General features: G+C 39.3%; 1 protein-coding gene across 4 annotated transcripts in view; it reads left to right on the top strand.

The window, feature by feature from the left end:
- The window catches only part of USP6NL (USP6 N-terminal like), a 155208-nt gene that overhangs the window by 129228 nt on the left and 4393 nt on the right, over positions 1–21587 (top strand). For 2 of the 4 annotated variants that reach the window (XM_015146448.3, NM_001257435.1), the window contains 1 exon segment: positions 2652–2804. The exons of the other annotated variants lie outside the window; for them this stretch is intronic. In XM_015146448.3, coding sequence (XP_015001934.2) covers positions 2652–2804 — 153 coding nt within the window. 4 annotated transcript variants of the gene reach the window in all.

Raw genomic sequence — 21587 nt, 5'->3', positions numbered from 1 at the left:
CCACTGGGACCCCTTGTTCTTTCCATCAGTCTGAATCTCAAGTTTGCAGTAAGAGAAGGAAGACCAAAGAAACCAGGTCCCTTAGTTCAAAGGGCTGGAGAAAACATTTTCTATTACTGTTTCCTTCATCCAGGGTGAATAGCACCCAGCTCTGAACTGTGGATGGGAGCACAAAGACCCACTTCTCTACCTGAGTGCATTATGGCCTCTGGGGCAAGTTCAGCCAGTGTCTATAGGCAGATAAATGCAGCAAGGTTTAAAAAAAAAAAATTGGAAAATTTTTAGTCTTCAGTTGCAATATTTTAAGGGCTCTATAAATTTGATATGTTATGCCTTACTTTAAAATAAAGACATGAGAACCTTATGAAGTTCCATGAAGAACCTTATTCATCTTTAAAGTCTCAATTCAGCCTTAAAAATTATGTGACTTCTCTTGTAGCTATGCAGAAAAGAAAATCATTGAAAGCTCTAGAGCTTCATATAGTACGTACTTCTAATCTAGGTCATACCACATAGTTTCATGTTCATTGTACACTCAACTCTCTTATGTTATTATTGAATGATCTGTCCCGCTTCCCAACTAAATTATAAACTAATTGAGTGCACAGGGTCTTGTTTGTAGTTTTTCTCTCTGCTGTGCTTGTCATTGTTCTAAGTACGTGTTACGGACTTTACTATAAGATTGTTTGGTTGCTTACTTGAAAAGCATGGACTGTAGGACTGCCAGATTATCCATACTTTAGATAGGAATGAAAATGCCCTTTAAAGCACTTTTGTTATGTTTAGTTTTTTCAAGAAAAGGACTCAGAATTGTTGTGGTTCACTTCCCTTATACTCAGTTCTTCTTTCCCCAACTAGTGGACCAAAACAAAACAATTGACTATGAATTATCTTCCAGGATTCAGGTCTGTCATTTGATCTTGTGAAATCTCTTTTCCTTCCTCCTTGCACCTGCCCCGCACACCGCCTTTCGCCTCCCTCCCCCTCCCCCTCCCCCTCCCTGCCCCTCTTCCCCTCTCCTTCTCTCCCCCTCTCTCCCTCTCTCTCTCCCCCGTCCTCCTCCCCCCCCCCCCCCGACTTTCTTTCTGGATTGTTAATGGATCAAAATAGAGAACAGAAGTACATTTTAATTAAGAGACATTAGCTTAATGTTCCCTCAAGAATGAGGAAGTCGAAACATAATGTATTTCTTTGTAGCTCTCATCTCCTTCTTAAGCTGTTACTTATATGACCCTTGATTAATTTTGACAAGTAAAAAGTTTCTTCACCCTTGTAAATAAACGTTAAGCATAGCAACTACTTTACATTCTACCGTATCATTGGACTAAATGAGCTGTGGACAAATCTGTCTGCTGCTGTGTATTTTTCTTGGTTAGAGAGAGAAAGCTCAAGTGAAATTCCATCCCCACCATATAAAGCTTCCGAAATGGAAGGGTAGCTGCGGGATGGGAGGAGATGCTGGTTCAAGTTTCAGTTAGACAGGAAGAATAAGTTTTGGAGAGCTATCATACAGCATGGTGACTATAATTTATAATAATGTACCGTATACTTGAAAATTGCTGAGAGCTTAAATGTTCTCACTACAAAAAGATAAGTATGGGAGGTAATGAGGTGTCAATTAGCTTGATTTAGTCATTCCACAGTGTATACATATATCAAAACATATTGTCTACCACAGATATATACAATTTGTTGTTAGCCAATTAAAAAAAAAGAAAAACTCTGGGCATATTAACCAATAGTTAGCTAAAGCTCATAATAAGTTTTTTCCTTCCTTTTTCTTTTTTTTTCTTACTGATTGTCTTAAAAATATGTTGTTACTGGAGGTTCATCGCAGTGGTTTTAAATAATAAGAAATCAAAAACCACCTAAATGGCCATTACTAGAAGACTAATTAAGTCAATTATAATGCATACATATAGTACACTCTTTTACAGCTGTTAATGATGATGTAAAATCATATTTGTTGAAATGAGGTATCAGCGATACATTATTAAATGGGAAAAAGAGCAAAAAGGGGAATAACTTGAAAAGTATAATTTGGATTCTTCAATTGATATACATAAACACTTGTAAATACCTGGATCTACCTGTAGGGTATTATGTAATGAGATCTTAGCAGATTTTTACTTTCTGCTTTGTGTTCATATTTAATTTGAATGTCTTTTTCCAAGAAAATGAATTTCAAAAGTAGAAATAAAACTCACAAGATTAAAATCCAGATGTTCTGGGAAATTCTGAAACAGAAATACAGACTTAAAATGGGGCTTGCGTATAGCAGTTGGAGCTCCATATCAATAAGAGAAAGGCCTCATGCAGGCTGAGATAGTCTTTCTGTCTCTGTCTCTGAGAAGCTCTTGCCCTGGGGTAATACTCATGCCTAGGTGTAGTTATTCCAGTGAGGAAGTATTAGGCGGTATTCTCCTCCTTTCCTTTCTCCCAGTAAACTTCCCTGCTTTTCTGTGTGGCTGCTTTAATATCAGGCAGTATTTTTGTCTTACTGAGTTTTAATGATGTCCTCAATGCCATATGTAAGTTGTATGCTGTTTGTACCCTTTTTAATGCCCTTTTATACTACACCTGAATATAACAGAATATCTTCCCACCTAAAGTATTCACTTGGCATTTTCATTTCTCTTATCCTTTCTTAGAACATCTAATGAAATTGTCCATGGAAGACCTTGTAGAATTTTTTCAGGAGACCCTGGCAAAGGATTTTTTCTTTGAAGATGATTTTGTGATAGAGCAACTTCAGATTTCTATGGCAGAACTAAAGCGGGCAAAGTTAGACCTTCCAGAACCTGGTAAGAATTACCCCAATACTTTATATCTACATTGTAATTAAGATTGGAAGACATGGCACAATTAACATGGGCTGTTTCTTGCCCACAGCGTAAGCATTATACTTGTGATGACATAACCTGGATGAACGCCTTACCAGCTCAGCTGCTTTGGCTTTTTTCTTATTTTAGGGAAAGGCAAGTAAACATATTAATTATATCTGCCTCTCCTAATTAAGTGACTGTACTATTCCTGCTTACATTTAGAAATTTGATTGGCAAATACTCTTGTTCAACAGAAGTAGCCATGGTGCTTTAAACTAGCATAACAATAAGCGTTTTTTGCTTTCTTCATCTCATTTTGTGAAACCATATGTAATAGTAAGTAGAGCAAGTAAAAGCCCTATCTTATAGTTGAGGAAATGGATACTTAAGTGCTTAAGTGGCTTAAATATGAAGCCACAGAACCACCAAATAGCATTACTGAGACTGGAGGCCAGTTACTGACTACTAGCCCAGGGCTCTTTGCAGTATGTTGCAGTATAGATAATATATTTTATTCACTTACTGTAAGACATTTTTCAGCACCTACTAATAGGTTTTCTGCTAGGTACTACTTTGCTGGGGATTTAAGAACTGAAGAGAAAGATGAGAGCAAGCTCTCAGGGTGTGCACTGGAGAGCTAGAATGTATGAGAATGATAACAGAGGGTAAATGGGGCATTACTAGAGCTAGCTGCAGGGTAAATGGGAGAGGGACAGAGGAAGGGAGGAAGGGGAGTGCAGGAAGGGAGGGAAGAAAATGAAAATGTCAGACAATCACAGTAGGAATAACTTTCAAAGTTTCGACCAGATAGTACTTGACCATGTATGTCTTGAGAAAAAGGTACTTTTGCTTTTCTTCTTTCTTATCTTTGTTGCAGTGGATGGGTATAGTAAGAGGCTAGGGAGGTGGAAGGTCATGGGCGAGAGATGAAAAGTAAAGAAAGTCAGTTACGTATGCCCTCAGGTAGAGGTGAATTTGGTGTTTCCCAATCAGTGTGTCAGGTTGGCTATGTCTGTACAGAAGGACAAGCAGTACTTTCATGGATAAAACCATGAAAGTACTTTTGATAAAAACCAAGATGCTTGCTTTTATTTACTTAATTGAGAAGGGTCTAATCAGCGCTGCTCCAAGGTTTGCTCAAGGTCATCCAGGTTCCTAGGAAGCATCCCTCACAGCAGTAATGGGGTGTGGGCCTAGTGTGGAGCCGTTGCCTTTGTTAAGTGAGGTCAGCCCTCTCCTATTCAGTGTAATGACGTCCGTTTTCTACTATCATTTATTTTTATTTATTTATTTTATTCTATCATTTATTTTTAAATATCTTGCCTCCTAAAAAGAGTTCAAGGCAAATTTTAGTAAAAGTCAAATGCAGAAGAAAAAATATAGAACTATTTAAACATGAGATAATTCAAAACCTGTGTCATGGATTGCGATGGTGGTGACTTAGCATCTAATTAGCAGCTAATATTTATTGGATGTTTACTGTGTGCCACATACCACAGGTGCTGTCTCATTTAATCTCTAAAAATAACTCATAAAAGTGCTCATCTACATTGTGCAGATAGGGAAACCTAGTAGTAGTAGTCTGTAAGATCGTTTTACCAGGAAATGATAGAATGGGGACAGAGAATGGGGCAGGGGAGAAAAGAGGAGGAATAAATAATAGCAGAATCATGCTCTAATCCTACTGGCAGTGAAGGTAGAATGGATAAGGCATCTCTACATTTTGTAGCACGACCATCTGCCTTTCATCGCCTGCCTGTCATTCTCTTTAAATTGTTGTGAACTGTATATGGAACACTAAGATAATTAAATGAACATCATACCAAGAAATTTCCGTGGCACATCTATCCTTTTAAAAACCTACATAAGGCCGGGCACAATGGCTCACGCCTGTAATCCCAACATTTTGGAAGGCCGAGGAGGGCGGATCACGAGGTCAGGAGATCGAGACCATCCTGGCTATCATGGTGAAACCGTCTTTACTAAAAATATAACAAATTAGCTGGGTGTGGTGGCGGCGCCTGTAGCCCCAGCTACTCGGGAGGCTGAGGCAGGAGAATGGCGTGAACCCGGGAGGCGGAGCTTGTAGTAAGCGAGATTGCGCCACTGCACTCCAGCCTGGGCGACAGAGCCAGACTCTGACTCAAAATAAATAAATAAATAAAAACTCTACATGAACATGCCACTTCCTTTTGACTCCTTATATAACTGGCAGTGTGACCTCCCCTGAGTCATGTGCGATGACGCCTGTTTTCCTAGGCCCACATGAAAACATGGCGCTGTTACGTTTTAAAATGTTTGCTGATTGGATAGAGTCTTCCATTGTTGTTCGATTGGTAGTTCTTTGAGTATCTTTCTTAGATATCTTTGGGGCATCCTTCTTTCTTTTGCTGTGAACTTCCCGGTTCATCTGTTGCCCATTTTTCTATTGGTCTGTTCATACAGGCTCTTGTTAAGGAGACTGGCCAGTTTCTTATGTGTTGCAGACATCTTCCATACAGCTTTCCCTATGGCTTCTTGCTTTTGTGTTTTTTGTAAAGAATTTTCCACATGCTGGATGAAGTGTTTTTTCTTAAGTACCCATATTTCTCTTCTAACATTTATGTTTTTTTAATGCTTATGGGTACAACTTCATTGAGATATAATTGAGTATGATTAAATCTTTAGCTCATCTAGAATTTACTTTTTGTTATGGAATAAGAACTCAGCTCTGCTTATTTTCCAAACCATTAGTCATGTGGATTAGTGGCATTTATTAAATGACATTTTGGCACTCTATTCTGTTCCACTGCTCTCTGCTTTTCCAGTTACACTTTTAAAATATGAGACAGGGTCTCACTCTGTTGCCCAGGCTGGAGTGTAATGGCACAGTCATGGCTCACTGCAGCCTTGACTTCACCGGCTCAAGTGATCCTCCCACCTGAGTCTCCCCAGGTAGCTGGGACTACAGGCGCATGCCACCACTCCTGGGTAATTTTTGTAGTTTTTGTAGAGACAAGGTTTTGCCGTGTTGCCCAGGCTGGTCTCAGACTCCTGGACTCAAGCAATATGCCCACCTCAACCTCCCAAAGTGCTAGGATTACAGGAGTATCCGGCCTCCAGTTACCCTTTGAATATCTGTTAGGGCAAACGTCCCCTCATTACTTTGTATTATTTTGTCAAGTTATAAAAGAGAATCCACTACTATTTTAGTGTTATTCAGATATATTATTTTATTAATATTGAGATTGCACTGAAATTAAGGATTTTTGAGAGAAAACTGGTATTTTAAAAATTGAGTTTTTCTAAGTAAAAGCTTTTATTTTACAGTCGAGGTTTGTTTTCTTCATGTGACTGTGAGACATTTCTGGTCTCACATTCCGCCCCCCACTCATGTACCATATAAAATGTGGCTGTCAGCAGGTGGTCACTGGACAACCCCAGGTGTGCTGCAGACCTGCCATTTCCCCACAGCATCAGGTGTGGACGTTACCGCTGCCACTGGCGTTGGAGCCTAAGCAGGGGCTCTGCAGAAGAGACCCAAACAGAGTGAAGGCAGGGGTGCCAAGTCCTACGGGGGATAGTTGTATCTTTTATTGCTATTGCAAGTTGAAGCTTTTCTGCCATTTCTTTCTAACTGGTTTGGAAAACTCTCGGTATCCTTTTAATATTATTTTTGTAGCCAATATATTTGATCAATTATCTTAGATTTTCTAAGATTTCAGATACACAATCTTATCTTCAACAAATAATCGTTCTTCCTCTTCCTTTTCAGTATTCATGCATCCTCTTTTTTAGAAAATAGCTAGAAAGTATTCAGCTATTATTGTTTTTAAGTTTTCTTGAAAAATCAAAGTGCATGTTCAGTTTTTTTGAATGCCTTTTGAACACAAATGAGTTAATCATTTTTTTCCTTTAAAACCTTTTTACAAGAATAATTTTGTTAATATACTTCCTAGTGGTGAACCATTCATTGCAATTCTTGGATAAACTTCACTTGGTTGTTACAAGTTTTTCCTTTATAGTACTGCTGATTTATACTCTCTGATATTTTACTTAACACTTAAAGTGGTTATTCCTGAGATTTCATTGCAGTTAACCAAAATGTCTGTGTGTTGTCAGGTTATACTGTCCTCATAATTTGGAAGCTTTCCTTCTTTCTCTGTGTTCTAGAATTTTAACATAGTATTAAAATTATTCCTTAACAACTCGAAAATATATTTGTGAAACTATTTCCATCTAATATAATTGTTTTGGGGGTTAATGTTTTGATTTGTTTTATCTTCTAAGGTCAATGTGGGTCATTTGGTGATTTATGTTTTCCTAGAAAGCTGTTCATTTCTGGTTTCTTAATATATTTATGTAAGGTTTTGCAAAGTATCTTATGGTTCTTTTATCATGTATCTGTAACAGTCCTACATTTTCATTTCTCACTTTCTTTGTACCTTCTCCCGCTCTTTGATAAAATTATCCAGAATTTAGTCTTTATTAATTGGCTTGTATCAAGAATCAGCTCTCGAATTAGTTAATTCTGATTTTCTTAGTTTATTTCTTCTTTTTTCCATAAAGTCGAATGCTTGGCTGGGTGCAGTGGCTCACACCTGTAATACCAGCACTTCGGGAGTCCGAGGCGGGCAGATCACTTGAGGTCAGGAGCTCGAGACCAGCCTGGCCAACATGATGAAACCCTGTCTCTACTAAAAATACAAAAATTAGTGGGGCGTGGTGGCAGGTGCCTGTAATCCCAGCTACTCGGGAGGCTGAGGCAGAAGGATTGCTTGAACCCAGGAGGCGGAGGTTGCAGTGAGTCAAGATTGCACCACTGTACTCCAGCCTGGGTGACAGAGCAAGATTCCATCTTGAAAAAATAATAATAATAATAAAAGTCAAATGCTTATTTATTTCATAGTATGGGGGTGGTTTGTGAAAGTGTTGAAAGGCATGACTTTTGCTGTATTCATGTCTATGTTTTTTTTTGACATGTAGTTTTTTTATCATTGTTATAGTCTACAGTGTCTACCATTTAAATTTTTGGTTTTTATTAACTAGATTTGTGTGAGAAGGAGTTTCGTGGGGGTTTTTGTGTGTGGGTTTGGCGTCTTTTCTTTTAACTTTACTTAGGAAAGCTATCAAAAATACAGAGAAATATGATAAAAAAATTACCAATGATTACCCACATGCCACCTCATAGATTTAACTGTTAGCATTTTTGTACCTTTATTTTATCTCTGTGTGTTTTGTAGTTGCTGTTGAAACATTTTTTAAAACTTTTTTATTGTGAAGCTTTTTGAACATATTCAAAAGTAAGGAAATGTATAATGACCTCCTTCCAGGTACGCATTGCCCAGCTTATTGAACAATTTTAAAGTGAAAATAAGGACATCGGGATACTTCACCTCAAATACTTGTCTCTGTAGCCGAGAAACAAGGACCTTCCCCCAGCCAACCACAATGCCATTGCTCCACTAACAAGTGTAACAGTGTGACTACAGTGTGACTCCTCAGCATGATCTCATGCCAGCTCCATGTGGGAATATTTCCAGTTGTCCCTTAGGCTGCCTTTTAAGCTGTTTTTCTCACCAGCACTTAGTCAGGGCTACATTTTGTATTTGTCTTACGGGCTTAAGTCACTTGTCAGGGAGCAGTACTCCTCCTTTCCTCTTCCTCCCTCTTCACCCCCCCACTTTTGTTTTCCTGTGAATGACACTGCCCTGCTGAAGAGCGTAGTCCCGCTCTTCTGTGGAATGTCCCACACTCAGGAGTTGTCTGGTTTTTCTTTCCTGGTGTTCTGTGTAGTTTCAGCAAACTAGAAGCTAGATGTAGCAGTTTAATAAGATTTAGATTAGACAGGAGTCCCACAGTGTTTTCTTAATATTGGAGATGCTGAGTTTGGTGATGATAATCATATCTTTTTGATTTAAAATAAAAGTTTTTTTAACTAAAAAAAAAATCTTTTCAGTTAGCAGGTAATCTGTGGATGATGTCTTGACACTGTATGGAGATGTCCAGTTTCCCTTTAACACTCTCCCTCATGCTTTTTAGCTTCCATTGATAATCCTTACCTATATCAAATTTCTTCAGAAGTTGCAAAATAGTGATTTTCAAATTCAGTGATTTCTTTCACTTTTTTTTTTTTTTTGTGACAGAGTTTTGCTCTCGTTGCCCAGGCTGGAGTGCGGTGGCGCGATCTCGGCTCACTGCACCCTCTGCCTCCCAGGTTCAAGCAATTCTTCTGCCTCAGCCTCCCAAATAGCTGGGATTACAGACATGTGCCACCAGGTCTAGCTAATTTTGTATTTTTTTTTAAGTAGAGATGGGGTTTCTCCGTGTTGGTCAGGCTGGTCTCAAACTCCTGACCTCAGGTGATCCCCAAGTGCTGGGACTACAGGCGTGAGCCATCACGCCCAGCCTCTTTTACTTTTTTTTTTTTTTTTTTTTGTGGCAGACTTTCTTCTGTAACAAAGAGCTTTTCCTCCCTTATCAAGAGAGTTACCTTAAATGTAACTCTTTGGTTACCTTAAAATGTAGTTACTACTGAAAAGGCAGAATAAATGCTTACTGTTTTTCTGTTTACTGGTTTTCCCCCATGCTGTCTTCTATTCAGATGAAGCCATTTGGCAGCACTTTCGTCGATTAACAGAAGTCATTCTGGTTAGAAAGCCTGTTTTAATCCATTATGTCTGCCAGTTTAGCCAGATTTATAGTTTATGACCTAGATAGAAGAATCAAAGAAGATTTTTCTCAGAATAGTTAACAGAGCCATTTTAGTCTTGGTAAATGGCCAGAGCCTTTGGGGTACTTCAGTGCTTACGGGAGAACATCCACACTCCTTAGTGTGACACACTTTCTCTCCTGTCTGCGGCTTCTACACTTCACATCCCGCCTCCCCGGCCACTTTTGGGTCACCTAATAGTAATGATAACAGCAAACTTTGAGTCTTCTATGATAGACTTTTTGCTAAATGCTTTGTATTCACATATTAACTTATTTTTTTCCAGCAGCCCTTTGCAGGAGGCATTTGTTGATGCAAGTTTTTTTTAAAAATCCTTAACTCAAGGACAAATTTTCTATGCACATGATTATTTAGGTTTTAAAAGTTAGTATTTATTAAAGTTACAAATTAAGAAACGCTTTTCTTCCTTATATTAATTCAGTTTACAGAAGTTAGTATAGTATTTTTAAATCTGGCAAATTTTAACATTCTCGTCTAATGGAACTTTAGTTAATGTTTGGTTCCACTTATAAACCCCTACAAACGTTTTTAATTCCCTTTATAAATGTAATATATCGAGTTTCTTTTAAATGTATCAAATTTCAATTTAAAAATAAAATGTTTCCTAGTTCTAAAAAACGTGCAAATCTAATAAATTCAACCTTAAGAATATGCTGAACCTTAAGTCTCTTGTTTCAATATACTGTTTATAAGTTTAAATAATCAAAAGTTCAAATCAGTGACTTATTTGCATATTTTAAAATTGGCATAAGAAGGCCAACTTGGCCAGATTCTCTGAAATAGAAATATGTGAAACACAGAAAATTCTAAATGCAAACAGATTCCTTAATGCAAAAAACTACAGTATTAATCACGTTTGATTCTGTTAAGCTTTGGCATTTATTTCTAGATTTTCAGGAATTAAGACTTTTTTCCCAGATAAATTTGGGGTGTGCTTTCTCAGTCAGCTGAATCATGAGCTGGAACTGCGAGTGAGTTCCATCCGGCGGCACCACCTTCATTATCTCGAGGGTGGTGCCCACGAGATGGCTTTGTCACATAGTCCGGATTCCTTAGACCTTGTTCCCCCACCACCTCATTCTTCCTTCTCCTCATGGTCTGCACCTTTCCACCCAGAAGATCTTGACTTTTTACTTTTAGAGATCTTTGAACCTGATGAAATCCTCTGTTCATTTGTTCCTACTTTAGTAGGTCAATAATTTGTAATTAAGTGGCATTTATTTTAATTTTGAATAGTTTTCATGGGGAGTTTGCCATCAGTATTATTATTAGTAGCTTACTGTTGAGGAAACTTGGGCTTCAAGGTTAAGTACCTGCCCGAGGTCAGACAGTTGGGAATGAGAGTTCTGTCAGCTGACTCCAGAGCTGTGCACTACACCCACCTGGCCCGCGCCTGGCGGCTCACCGCTCTAACAAGCCTGCGCTTTCACTTTGCATTGGAATACTTCGCATTTTTTGTAATACTTTGCATAATTTGCAATACTTTGCATTGGAATACTTTGCACTTTGCATTGGAATACGCTCCTCCTCCAAGAATGCCCCTGACCATTCCTCAAATGCCTCTGTCCTCATCCATTCTGCTGAGTGTCATGACTTGGTTTAAGCATCGCCTGAAGCCTTCTCAGCGGGTCCCCAGCCTCCCCAAATCCACAGAAGTTGATCACCTTCTCCTGTTTTGTGCCTGGCCCGTCTACTACACATGCTTTCTGGCCTATCCACTACACATGCTTTCGTCCTCACACTTTCAGTGCCTCTGTCAGATGTGTCTCTGTTAGACAGAAAGTTCCCTGGGACAGTGACCGGCTCCTGCCTCACCAGCACCTAATAACACTGTGTGGCTGTAGCTGCGGCTGTGGCTGTATTAGGTACTTCTATTGAATAAATGAAATCCTAATGTATTTTTTAGATAATAAACTGTCTACAAAAGGTTAGCATGAGGCAGTTTTTTGGGCGTAGGAAACCATTCTCTAGCTTGACTGCATGCACCTAGAAGCGAAGCAGTTTTATTGGATGCCAGTTTAGAAATTGCCCCACTTTTTGAGGATTGGAGTGGGTTTTCACTTTTATTTATTCATATAATGTAAAATGATATTACACTTAAACGTTTTTACATGTGTGTAAAAGTTGAAACTCTAGGAAACAAAGCGTAGGTTTTTAAAGTTACTTAACAGAAACCTCTTGCATTTGTGTGGCATTAAACAGGTTTATAGTAAGAGATGTGTGTTTACATAATAGGCTCTTTTTCCTTTACCTTTCAGGTTTAATCTGCTGGGAAAAAAAAGTCAAGCCTAGGAACCTAACTATAAAAATTTTTTGAACTTAAAAAAAATTACAGCCATAATTTAGAAAGCAAATTCTGTTTCTTTTCATCACGTTATTGAAAGCTACAAGTGTTTGAATTGTATATTTTGGATAATATTACATTAAACAGAAATAATGTCATTTGATTTTTCAGGTAATATATTTGAAGTCCAGAATATTTAAAAATACAATTGGACTTACTGTTTGATCTGGAAGGGGATAACTTTCCTAGAATAATAGAATTATTTTCCTGAGAGTGACCCCCCCCACCGATTCTTCCCGAAAACTGTTAGAACAGTCAGAGTATGTGTATTCTGCTGTTGAAAGCGTAGAAGTAGACCGCTGGTCACAAAGCGAGCACTTAAAGCGCTTCGCTGCAATGATGCGCCTCTTACTGAGTGCGAAAACCTGCTAACGCCTCGGAGGCTGTTGATGGGTGAGGCTTGTAGTTGAGTGTGGTGTCCACTGGGGGGTGACAGAGACCGGCGTAATAATCAAGCAGGGACAAGCCTGAAGGGCCTGAGAGGGACTCTCCCTTACTTTTTAGGGACTGTTAGAATATTCTTTTGTTGGCTTCTTTAAAAAAAAAAAAAAAAAAGTTACTTAAGAAAATAATAAACATTTTTGCCTTTTTCTAAAATGTGTCAAGTTACATTCCTTTTTGTTGGAGCAGATTATTCTAATTGTTAGCACTGCCATAAAAATACCACTTAGGCAAACACCAGTGAGAAATATCAATAACGCGGTATTTTCACAAAAGTATCCCCTACTGTATCTGTTAGGAGTTGTGGTGCCTCCTTACCCTTTAAGGAGTAGGGCAGTAAGTCTTTATTCCAATTCCTGTGTGTGTGTGTGTGTGTGTGTGTGTTTGTTTTTTTGAGACGGAGTCTCACTCTGTCGCCCAGGCTGGAGTGCAGTGGCCGGATCTCAGCTCACTGCAAGCTCCGCCTCCCGGGTTCACGCCATTCTCCTGCCTCAGCCTCCCGAGTAGCTGGGACTACAGGTGCCTGCCACCACGCCGGCTGATTTTTTGTATTTTTAGTAGAGACGGGGTTTCACCCTGTTAGCCAGGATGGTCTCGATCTCCTGACCTTGTAATCCACCCGCCTTGGCCTCCCAAAGTGCTGGGATTACAGGCTTGAGCCACCGCGCCTGGCCTCCAATTCCTGTGTTTTTAGGGAGAAGAAAGGGAAAATAAAATTTTAGGCACGAGGCTATAGTGGAGTGAGCAAAAACATGATTCTATCTATTGTAAAGAAGCCCAGAATGCAAGCACGGATAATAAATATGAATGTTTATTGCCTATATATAGCTTTCTGTTTTGACATCAATTATGCTTGAATCTTTTAGTTACAGTTAGTTGCTTAGGGGTGAAAGGAGATATTTAAACCAAACAACGACAAGTAAAGCAGTGTTTGTGTGGTGGGGCTAGGGGTGGTAGTTCAAGCAGGCTGAGATAGCTCTGAAAATAGATCACACCAAAATGTAGGATGCTTTATTTGGACGTACTTCTGTGAAGAAGAGTAGAGAATACTAATTGGCATATAAAAATGTTACTGGTGATGGCATTCGTCCTTCTTACAGGGTCTACATGATGTGTTTTCAGTTCAGTGGCGGTTGAATAATTAATCGCTAGAAAGGAACCACCTCTTTAATGAAGTCAAGGAGATTTTCCTCTTCATCATGGTAGAGGTCAGATCCTGGCATGGCGTCCTTGGGTTCCGTATTGCTGGTGGAGCTGACGCCTCTGTCCCTACAGAGGTTGTGAAAAGCCAGCGAGTCCCCGTGGGCCTGCCATGAAGTTCCCTGTGGCTGCCTCCATCCTCCACCTTCTCCATCCTCACACCCTCTGCGCTCCTGGCTGCTTCTCTGGTCCTTTCCATTACTCGCTTTCTGTGACCTCCCCGCCACCTCTTCCTTCTTCCCCACCTCTCCTTTGCTGTCTGTGCCCCTTCTCGCTTCTCCTTCTCATGAGAGGCACAGTGTTACCGCCTCCGCAGTGCTGCCTCAGGGGCCTGAGGGCCTCCCTGGAAATGTAAGCTGTATATACACTGCTCATTGTGGAATTTCTGAGACTATTACACTATTCAGAGGTTAGGCAGCTGTGGGAGAAATGCGTAGATGGCATAATTGCAGCGTTAGCATTAGCAAATGTTCATGGGAGATGGACATTGGTGCAGGTATCATGAGCGTGCACGGTCTACACTTGTTATTGAGCCTGCTCCCTGGCCATGGATCACTTTAGAAAGCAGGAGTGAGCTGGCACTGTTTAAAGTGAAGCAAACTCCAGCCCCGTAGTCTGGTCTGGGCACCTGGGAATACCCTTCACCCACTGTGCGGGGCCTCCAGCCTCACTTGCTTTATTGTCTTTAAAATGTGGAGGAATGGGGTTTTCAGCACCTGTATTTGAAAGGCTTTCTTATATCCCTGTCTACTGCCTTTGCATCCTTATTGAAAATCTCGGCAGAGCAAAGAGGCCATAACTTCTCAATGTTTTTATACAGTTGAGGTATTTGCCATATTACTCTTAAACAGTAGTTCCTAAAGAGAAGTTATCATTTAGGAATTGATTAGAGGCAGTGTTATTTTGTCTGTACTGGATTTTTTTCCCCCCAAACCCTGCTACATCTAGTTTCTTAGCCATGTGGATCTTGGATATTTATAACCCTCAGGTTTCTGCCTGTGTATATGGACAGTGTGTCATTACTCTAACTCATGAATATTTGAATGAACGAACATTTGTCAACACCTTCCTTGTGATTGTATTATGATTTTAGATACTATGGGAAGGAATACAAAAGAAGTAAGATTATAGTCTACTGGGGAAGGGAAAATATGTTAGGGACTACCATGAAAGAACTTTAAGATGCTACTTTTTGGACGTTTCAGAACAGTCACATATTTTTTTTCCCAGTGTGCATTTTGGCCTCTTGCCCATTCAGTAAATGGAACGTGTTAAACTTTTCCTTTAATTCTAGTATGATGCATAGATGTATGATATATAGACTATTAGGCACTCTTCCTTAGACAGGGACATTTCTGTGTTGACTGGAATATAAAGTAGAATTAATTATAAGGTAAATATTTTTCTTACTCCTTATATTAAACAATAAAATCTCCTATGTATGTAAGGCACATACCTTTGCATTTTGTTGTGCCTGAAGTTACCACCTCAGTCTTTCCATTGCTTCTCAGTTGGTTTCTTATTTCTCCTAGGAAACACATGCCTTATATTGGTAATTCTACATTTTACTATGTGTCCAGCTCAGTCTTTACTGATATGTGCCTCCTATGTGTCTAAAGGATTCCAGAATGAAAATCTGTGAATATCACAACATAGGAGTAGACCATGCCATGGCAACATTTTCCTCAAAGGTGTTCAGCTTTTTTGCCACATCTCCTCCCTTCCACTCCCACTCTACAGTTTGTTGTCTCCTGCACCACACTGGTATTTTATGAAACTGTCTTGCTGCTGTCCTTGACCTCTCTTCCCTACCCTGTCCTTGTAACACCAGCCAAGGGACTTCCTGTATTTAAATGAGAACTAGGGGAAAGATAGGACCACTCCTCTGAGCGAGGGATGTAGGCACTAGTCCAGTAATGTTTCACTTCCATGTTTTCAGTAAAAAAGAGGTTTTAGAATGAGAACATTTGAATAAATATTGATAGGAGGAACTTGAAGCCAAGTGTGGCCAAGCTGTGACTAAGAGACCCTGGAACATACCATTCGACTGAGCGAACTGTGATTGACAGTCATCTGGGAAAAGCTGTGGAGCCAAGCAAGTGTTGGAAGGACAGCGATAAGAAAGAAACATGTAGTTCCACTTTTTACAGAGGATAAAAGTTGAATAATGTAAATCACAGACAAGTAAACATGATGTCTGTCTGAGGCAAGAATCAATAAATGGATTAATTAAAAATGGAGTTTTGAGCACTCAGAAAGCAAAGAAGGTGATCACTAATCTGACTCCATCAAGCAATGCCATACTTGATTAATCTGACTTTGTTTTTGGTAAGATTGCTCATTTAATGAATTGGAAGAATACCTCAACCTAGTATATATAGGTAAAAGTAAAGTGTTTGGCAAAGTCTTAAAATACTTTTTTGGATAAGCTAAAAATATTTCTTACAGGTCATACAGCGAAACTGCAGATTAATGTCATCCTACCTGTAGAACAGTATTCTGTGCTTTTAAACTTTATACTTCTCTGTTACTCACATTAATACTCAGCAGAAAAAATATGTAGTACTTAAGGAAAAAATAATAATTCAGTCTATGAGCATTTAAAAACTGTATTAACCCCTACTAGTGTTTATTTTTTTAGTAATTTTTGTAGACATATATATTGATTTATGTCTGTATGTCATTCATAGTACATGAGATTATACTACACATATTGTTTATAACTTTCTTTTTAACTAGTTAATGTTAAAAATACATTAATATGGCAGTAGGCTGCTACAGGTTTATATTCTATACCTTATTTCACCATATTTTTGTTTCATAATTGTTACTGAATTTCACAAATCCTCTATGTTGAGGATGTAAGTTTTCTAAAAGAATGCAGTTTTGAACATCCTTATAGCAAACATTTTGCATATCCCTTAATTATCTTAGGATAAATTCTCAGAGGTGGAATTCCTAGATCAAAAATATTCAATATGTCAAATTGGAGAATTTGTTTCTCCAAGCCCACAGTAGTGAGATATACCAATTTAGAAGTATTTTAATTTGCATTTTTCTGATTACTTGTGATATATTTACCTGCTCTTTTCTTCTTTGAGTTTCCTGTTCATATTCTTTATTTAATTTTCTATGTAGGGCATTCTCCATTTCCTTTGAGAGTTCTTTACCTTTTAGAGAAGTTAGGGTGCTCCATTTTTGTTCTTACTCTGAGTGTTCAGTACTTGTTACCAGTCACTTGGATGAAAGCATTGGTAGCATGGTGTTCAGATTTGTGGATGGCATCACATGGGGAGGTCTAATTAATGTAAAATTCCAGGGAGATCCCAGATTGAAATGATGAGTCTAAATAAGATAAACTGAGATAGGAATCAATATAAAGCACTTTGAACCTGTCTAAAAACAGCTACCCTCAGGAGGTGCATAATGAACTTTCAGTCAACAGTGGACTACATACAGGATGCTGGCCCTATGAGACGAAAATACCATATTTTCACTGTCCTGTTTCTATCTTTAGATACATAAATACCTACCATTGTGTTCCAGTGACCCTGCAGTATCGAGTACAGTAACATGCTCTATGTGTTTGTAGCTGAGGAGGAGTACTAGGCTGTATCATAGAGCCTCGGTGTGCAGTAGGCTGTGCCATCTAGGTTTGTATAAATGCACTCTTGTTGCAGGAAGTCAGGGACCTTGAACGGAGGGACCGACTGGAGCCACGGTAGAGGAACATAAATTGTGAAGATTTCATGGACATTTATCAGTTCCCAAATAATACTTTTATAATTTCTTAGGCCTGTCTTACTTCAGTGTCTTAATCCTGTTATCTTTGTAAGCTGAGGATGTGTGTCACCTCAGGACCACTGTGATAATTGTGTTAACTGTACAAATTGATTGTAAAACACGTGTGTTTGAACAATATGAAATCAGTGCACCTTGAAAAAGAACAGAATAACAGCGATTTTTAGGGAACAAGGGAAGACAACCATAAGGTCTGACTGCCTGTGGGGTGGGCAAAAAGAACCATATTTTTCTTCTTGCAAAGAGCCTATAAACAGATGTGCAAGTAGGGAAGATACCGCTAAATTCTTTTCCTAGCAAGGAATGTTAGTATTAATACTCTCAGAAAGGAATTCATTCCTGGGGGGAGGTCTATAAATGGCCGCTCTGGGAATGTCTGTCCTATATGGTTGAGATAAGGACTGAGATACGCCCTGGTCTCCTGCAGTACCCTCAGGCTTACTAGGATTGGGAAACTCCATCCTGGTAAATTTTTGGTCAGACCAGTTCTCTGCTCTCGAACCCTGTTTTCTGTTAAGATGTTTATCAAGACAATATGTGCATCGCTGAACATAGACCCTTATCAGAAGTTCTGCCTTTTGCCCTTTGTCCTGTTTCCTCAGAAGCATGTGATCTTTGTTCTGCTTTTTGCCCTTTGAAGCATGTGATCTTTGTGACCTACTCCCTGTTTGTACATCCCCTCCTCTTTTGAAATCCTTAATAAAAACCTGCTGGTTTTGAGACTCAGGTGGGCATCACGTCCTACCGATATGTGATGTCACCCCCAGTGACCCAGCTGTAAAATTCCTCTCTTTGTACTCTTTCTCTTTATTTCTCAGCCAGCTGACACTTATGGAAAATAGAAAGAACCTACATCGAAATACTGGGGATGGGTTCCCCCGCTACACTCTAATGTTCACATGATGATGAAATTGCCTGACAACTTATTTCTCAGAACATATGCCTGTCATTAAGTGATGCATGACTGTATAGAATAATAGTAGCTACCAGTTCCTAAGCATCTTCTATATGTCAGGAAATATGCTAGAATTTTCTTTATATAGTAACTCTTATAGCAAATCTATAAAATAGATATTGCCGTTTTAATTTATAGATGAGAATTCTGAGACTCCCAAGTTCACACAGCTTATTGTGGCAGATTCAAATTCAGGTCACTTGTTCCTGTTGACCCTGCTGTTTCCACTGTGCCTTGGAGACATACAACTTAACAACATTTGGAAACATTGTTTCTAAAGGAAGGGCAGTACAGTGTGACTGCCAGACAGCTATACACTTTCCACTACAGTGTTCAGGATAAGGGAAGTAATCAGCCATCTTAGTTCAAACCTAGAATATGGCTTCAATTCTGGGTTACCACACTTAAAAGGGGTACTATTGTACTTTATTATCATCAATAAATAGCAATAGCTGAGTGTCTAGGGAAAAAACTTTGGAAGTCAAACCCACGTTAACCATTCTCAGGAATAAATTGGTTACCACAAGACATGGAAAACTACATACAGAAATCTGCAAAGTATTGGAACTCTAAATTCTCCTATAGGGTTGTTACTGCCTGTGTCTACCTTCCACATTTGCTTTGCCCAGTTGTTTTTTTTTTTTTTTGATGGGGTTGTATAAAAAGCGTTTTATTATAATCGCTGTAATTTGTTTCATTACATTATTGACATTGAAATGTGCTAGGACCATGAAAGCAAATGATCACAAATAATGAAGTAGGTGAGTTTTTGCTAACAGAAAAAGGCAGTCCCTAAAATTTATTTAAAACAATCTAGTTTTGAGATTGGGGTTATAGAGCTACGCGTAGCTGCCCTTCGAAATGCGTCATGTCAGGTGAATTGAGTTTTCACTAATTGAGAATTCATGCAGACTGAAACATGGAAATCAGAATCTGGGCACCTGCAGGCAGCGCTGAGAGCAGCTTGGGTGCTTCCACTGCCAGCGCGATGTAGGGGAGAGCGCATGCAGGCGCAGCAGCAGCAGCAGACCAGCCAGGAATCTATTCCTTTTTTGGTTTTGTTTGTTTTTTAAATACTGCTATGGAGAATCTTAAAAGACATTTTAAATTATTTCATGTGAGCTAAAAAGTTGGTGGCTCTCTGCAGGCTGCCAAAAGCCAGTGAGTGGTGGAGAAGCTTCCAGGGCTCAGTGTGACAGTCTCTGCAGTGAATCATTTTGCCCCCGTGACAGCGCATCTTCAGGCGTGCATTCACCACTCTGGGCGTCACCCTTTTCCTTTTTTTTAATGGTCATGTTTGTCATCAGATTTCTTCTTACTAACCTGAGAAGGATGTTTTGATGATTGGCTGATATTATCTGATGGAATATCAGCCAGCCACTGAATTAGCCAATCAGATTACTGTGTTCTGCCCGTAGGAAATTGTCAGACAGTGGGGACTAGAGGACAGTTTATAAATTCAGTTTTTCTATTATATATGTCTTGATATCTTATTGATAATTTGTGTTTGTTGGGATTATTTGCCTGCAGGGAAGAAGGCATTCATATATTTGGGAGTAAATGGATGACTATTTGTAGAGCTGATAGGAAAAAACTGTTGGAGGATTCTGGATAGATTTTAATTTAATTTTTATTGCTGCTTTTTAACCTGATGTGCTGAATAACTACTTGGAGTATTCTTGACTTGCTAGTATTTAAAGTCTGCTTTCTCCATTCCTGGCATTTCAAGTTTATTTCACATATACATTCATAAAGCAAAGAAAACTTTTCTGAATTACAAGCATTTTAAAGTTTGGGTTGTCAATGAAAATAATTGGTCCACATATTATAAAATATATTTCTTACCAAAAGGTTTAAGAACAACGTGGGTTCTGCCAGCTGTTCCAGAATAGGATCTGCCTGTGGCTGTCTCAGGCCAGGAGTTATGCTGTGCGCTGCTTGCTCTTTCACAGTTCACATCTAACCCATTGAGCAGGTGTGCAGACACTGCCTGAACAATTACCCAGGAAGCAACTTCTCACTGCCTCCATGGTGGTATAGTGTAGGAGGAGGAGCAAAGGTGCTGGAATCAGCTCAGGGTTTGAATTCTGGACCTGTGACTTGCTAGTGGTGAGCCTTTGAGCAAGTTAGTTTCTGCCTCCATTTTCCATTAAAATATGGGAAAATTGTAAAGCCCTGCACTCTCTGCCTATCACAGGCCTTACAGGTACAGCTTTCTGAGCAGAGGCCAGCACACAGTGAGTGCCTAGTGAGTATCAGTAGTGTGTCATCATCATTCAGTATTGCCACAATCGAAATCCCAGCCACCATTAAAGTGATCTAAGATAAACATGAGATCGTGTAATTCTTCTGCTGAAAAGCCTCTAGTATTTTATAGTTAACTTGGAATAAAATCCAAATTCCTCGCCGCATTCTTCAAGGCCCCATGTGTGCCTGCCTGTCCCCAACTCAAGGCCCATGCTCAGAGGGCCGCCTCCTTGCTGGCACTCTCCTGCTCTGCCCTGTCCAGCTCCCAATCATTTTAATTCCTTTTTCCTAGTTTACTTTTCTTCAGGGCACTTTGTATAACTAGAATATAGGCTCCAGAAGGACAGGGACATCACTTTTCTCATTCCATCCCTGTATTGCGGACAACCAGAACAGTGTCTGCTGCATAGTAGTTGCTTTATGTATTTGCTGAATGGATGAATGAGTTGAAACAAACTGTAATTGCCAATTCTAACACTTTTATTCTTTCATATGTATAAAATAAGGAGCTTGCATAAACATTGTCAAACCATTGAAACCATCAAAAATTTCTCTGGCACTTCATGAAAACGGCACAGGGGAAGAGAAGAGTGAACTGAGAATGAAAACACTGGGTTTTCACTGGGTTCCTGCCACTGTGAGATCACTTGGCTTCTCCTAGACTCTGTTTTCCCTGTAGAAAACACAGGGAGGACTCGATGTCTCTGGAACTCTCGGGCCCTTCAGAGCTGCCCAGGAGAGGGAAGAGGAAAAGGGAGGAAAAGAGGTTTCATTGGGAGGAGCCCTGGTCCTACCCAACCCCGACTTTAACTACAGCAGCTTTGTGTATATTTTCTTTTCTATATGGGGGTTTCATATGAAATTTGGCTTAAAAAAAAGGAGTCTGCTTTTTATTTAAAAACTACTGAATCAGAAGAGCACAAAAGTTGTTTTAGCTCAATTATTCTGATCCTGATAGCTTAATTATTTAAAGGATATTGTTTCTTCATAATTCTCTGTTCCCTCCTCTCACGCCAAAAAGATCACTGAATATTTTTTGGAAATATCCTAAAGAAAATTATA

The sequence above is a fragment of the Macaca mulatta genome, chromosome 9, assembly GCF_049350105.2.
Source record: "Macaca mulatta isolate MMU2019108-1 chromosome 9, T2T-MMU8v2.0, whole genome shotgun sequence".
NCBI lineage: Eukaryota > Metazoa > Chordata > Mammalia > Primates > Cercopithecidae > Macaca > Macaca mulatta.
This window is presented reverse-complemented; position numbering and strand designations above follow the sequence as displayed.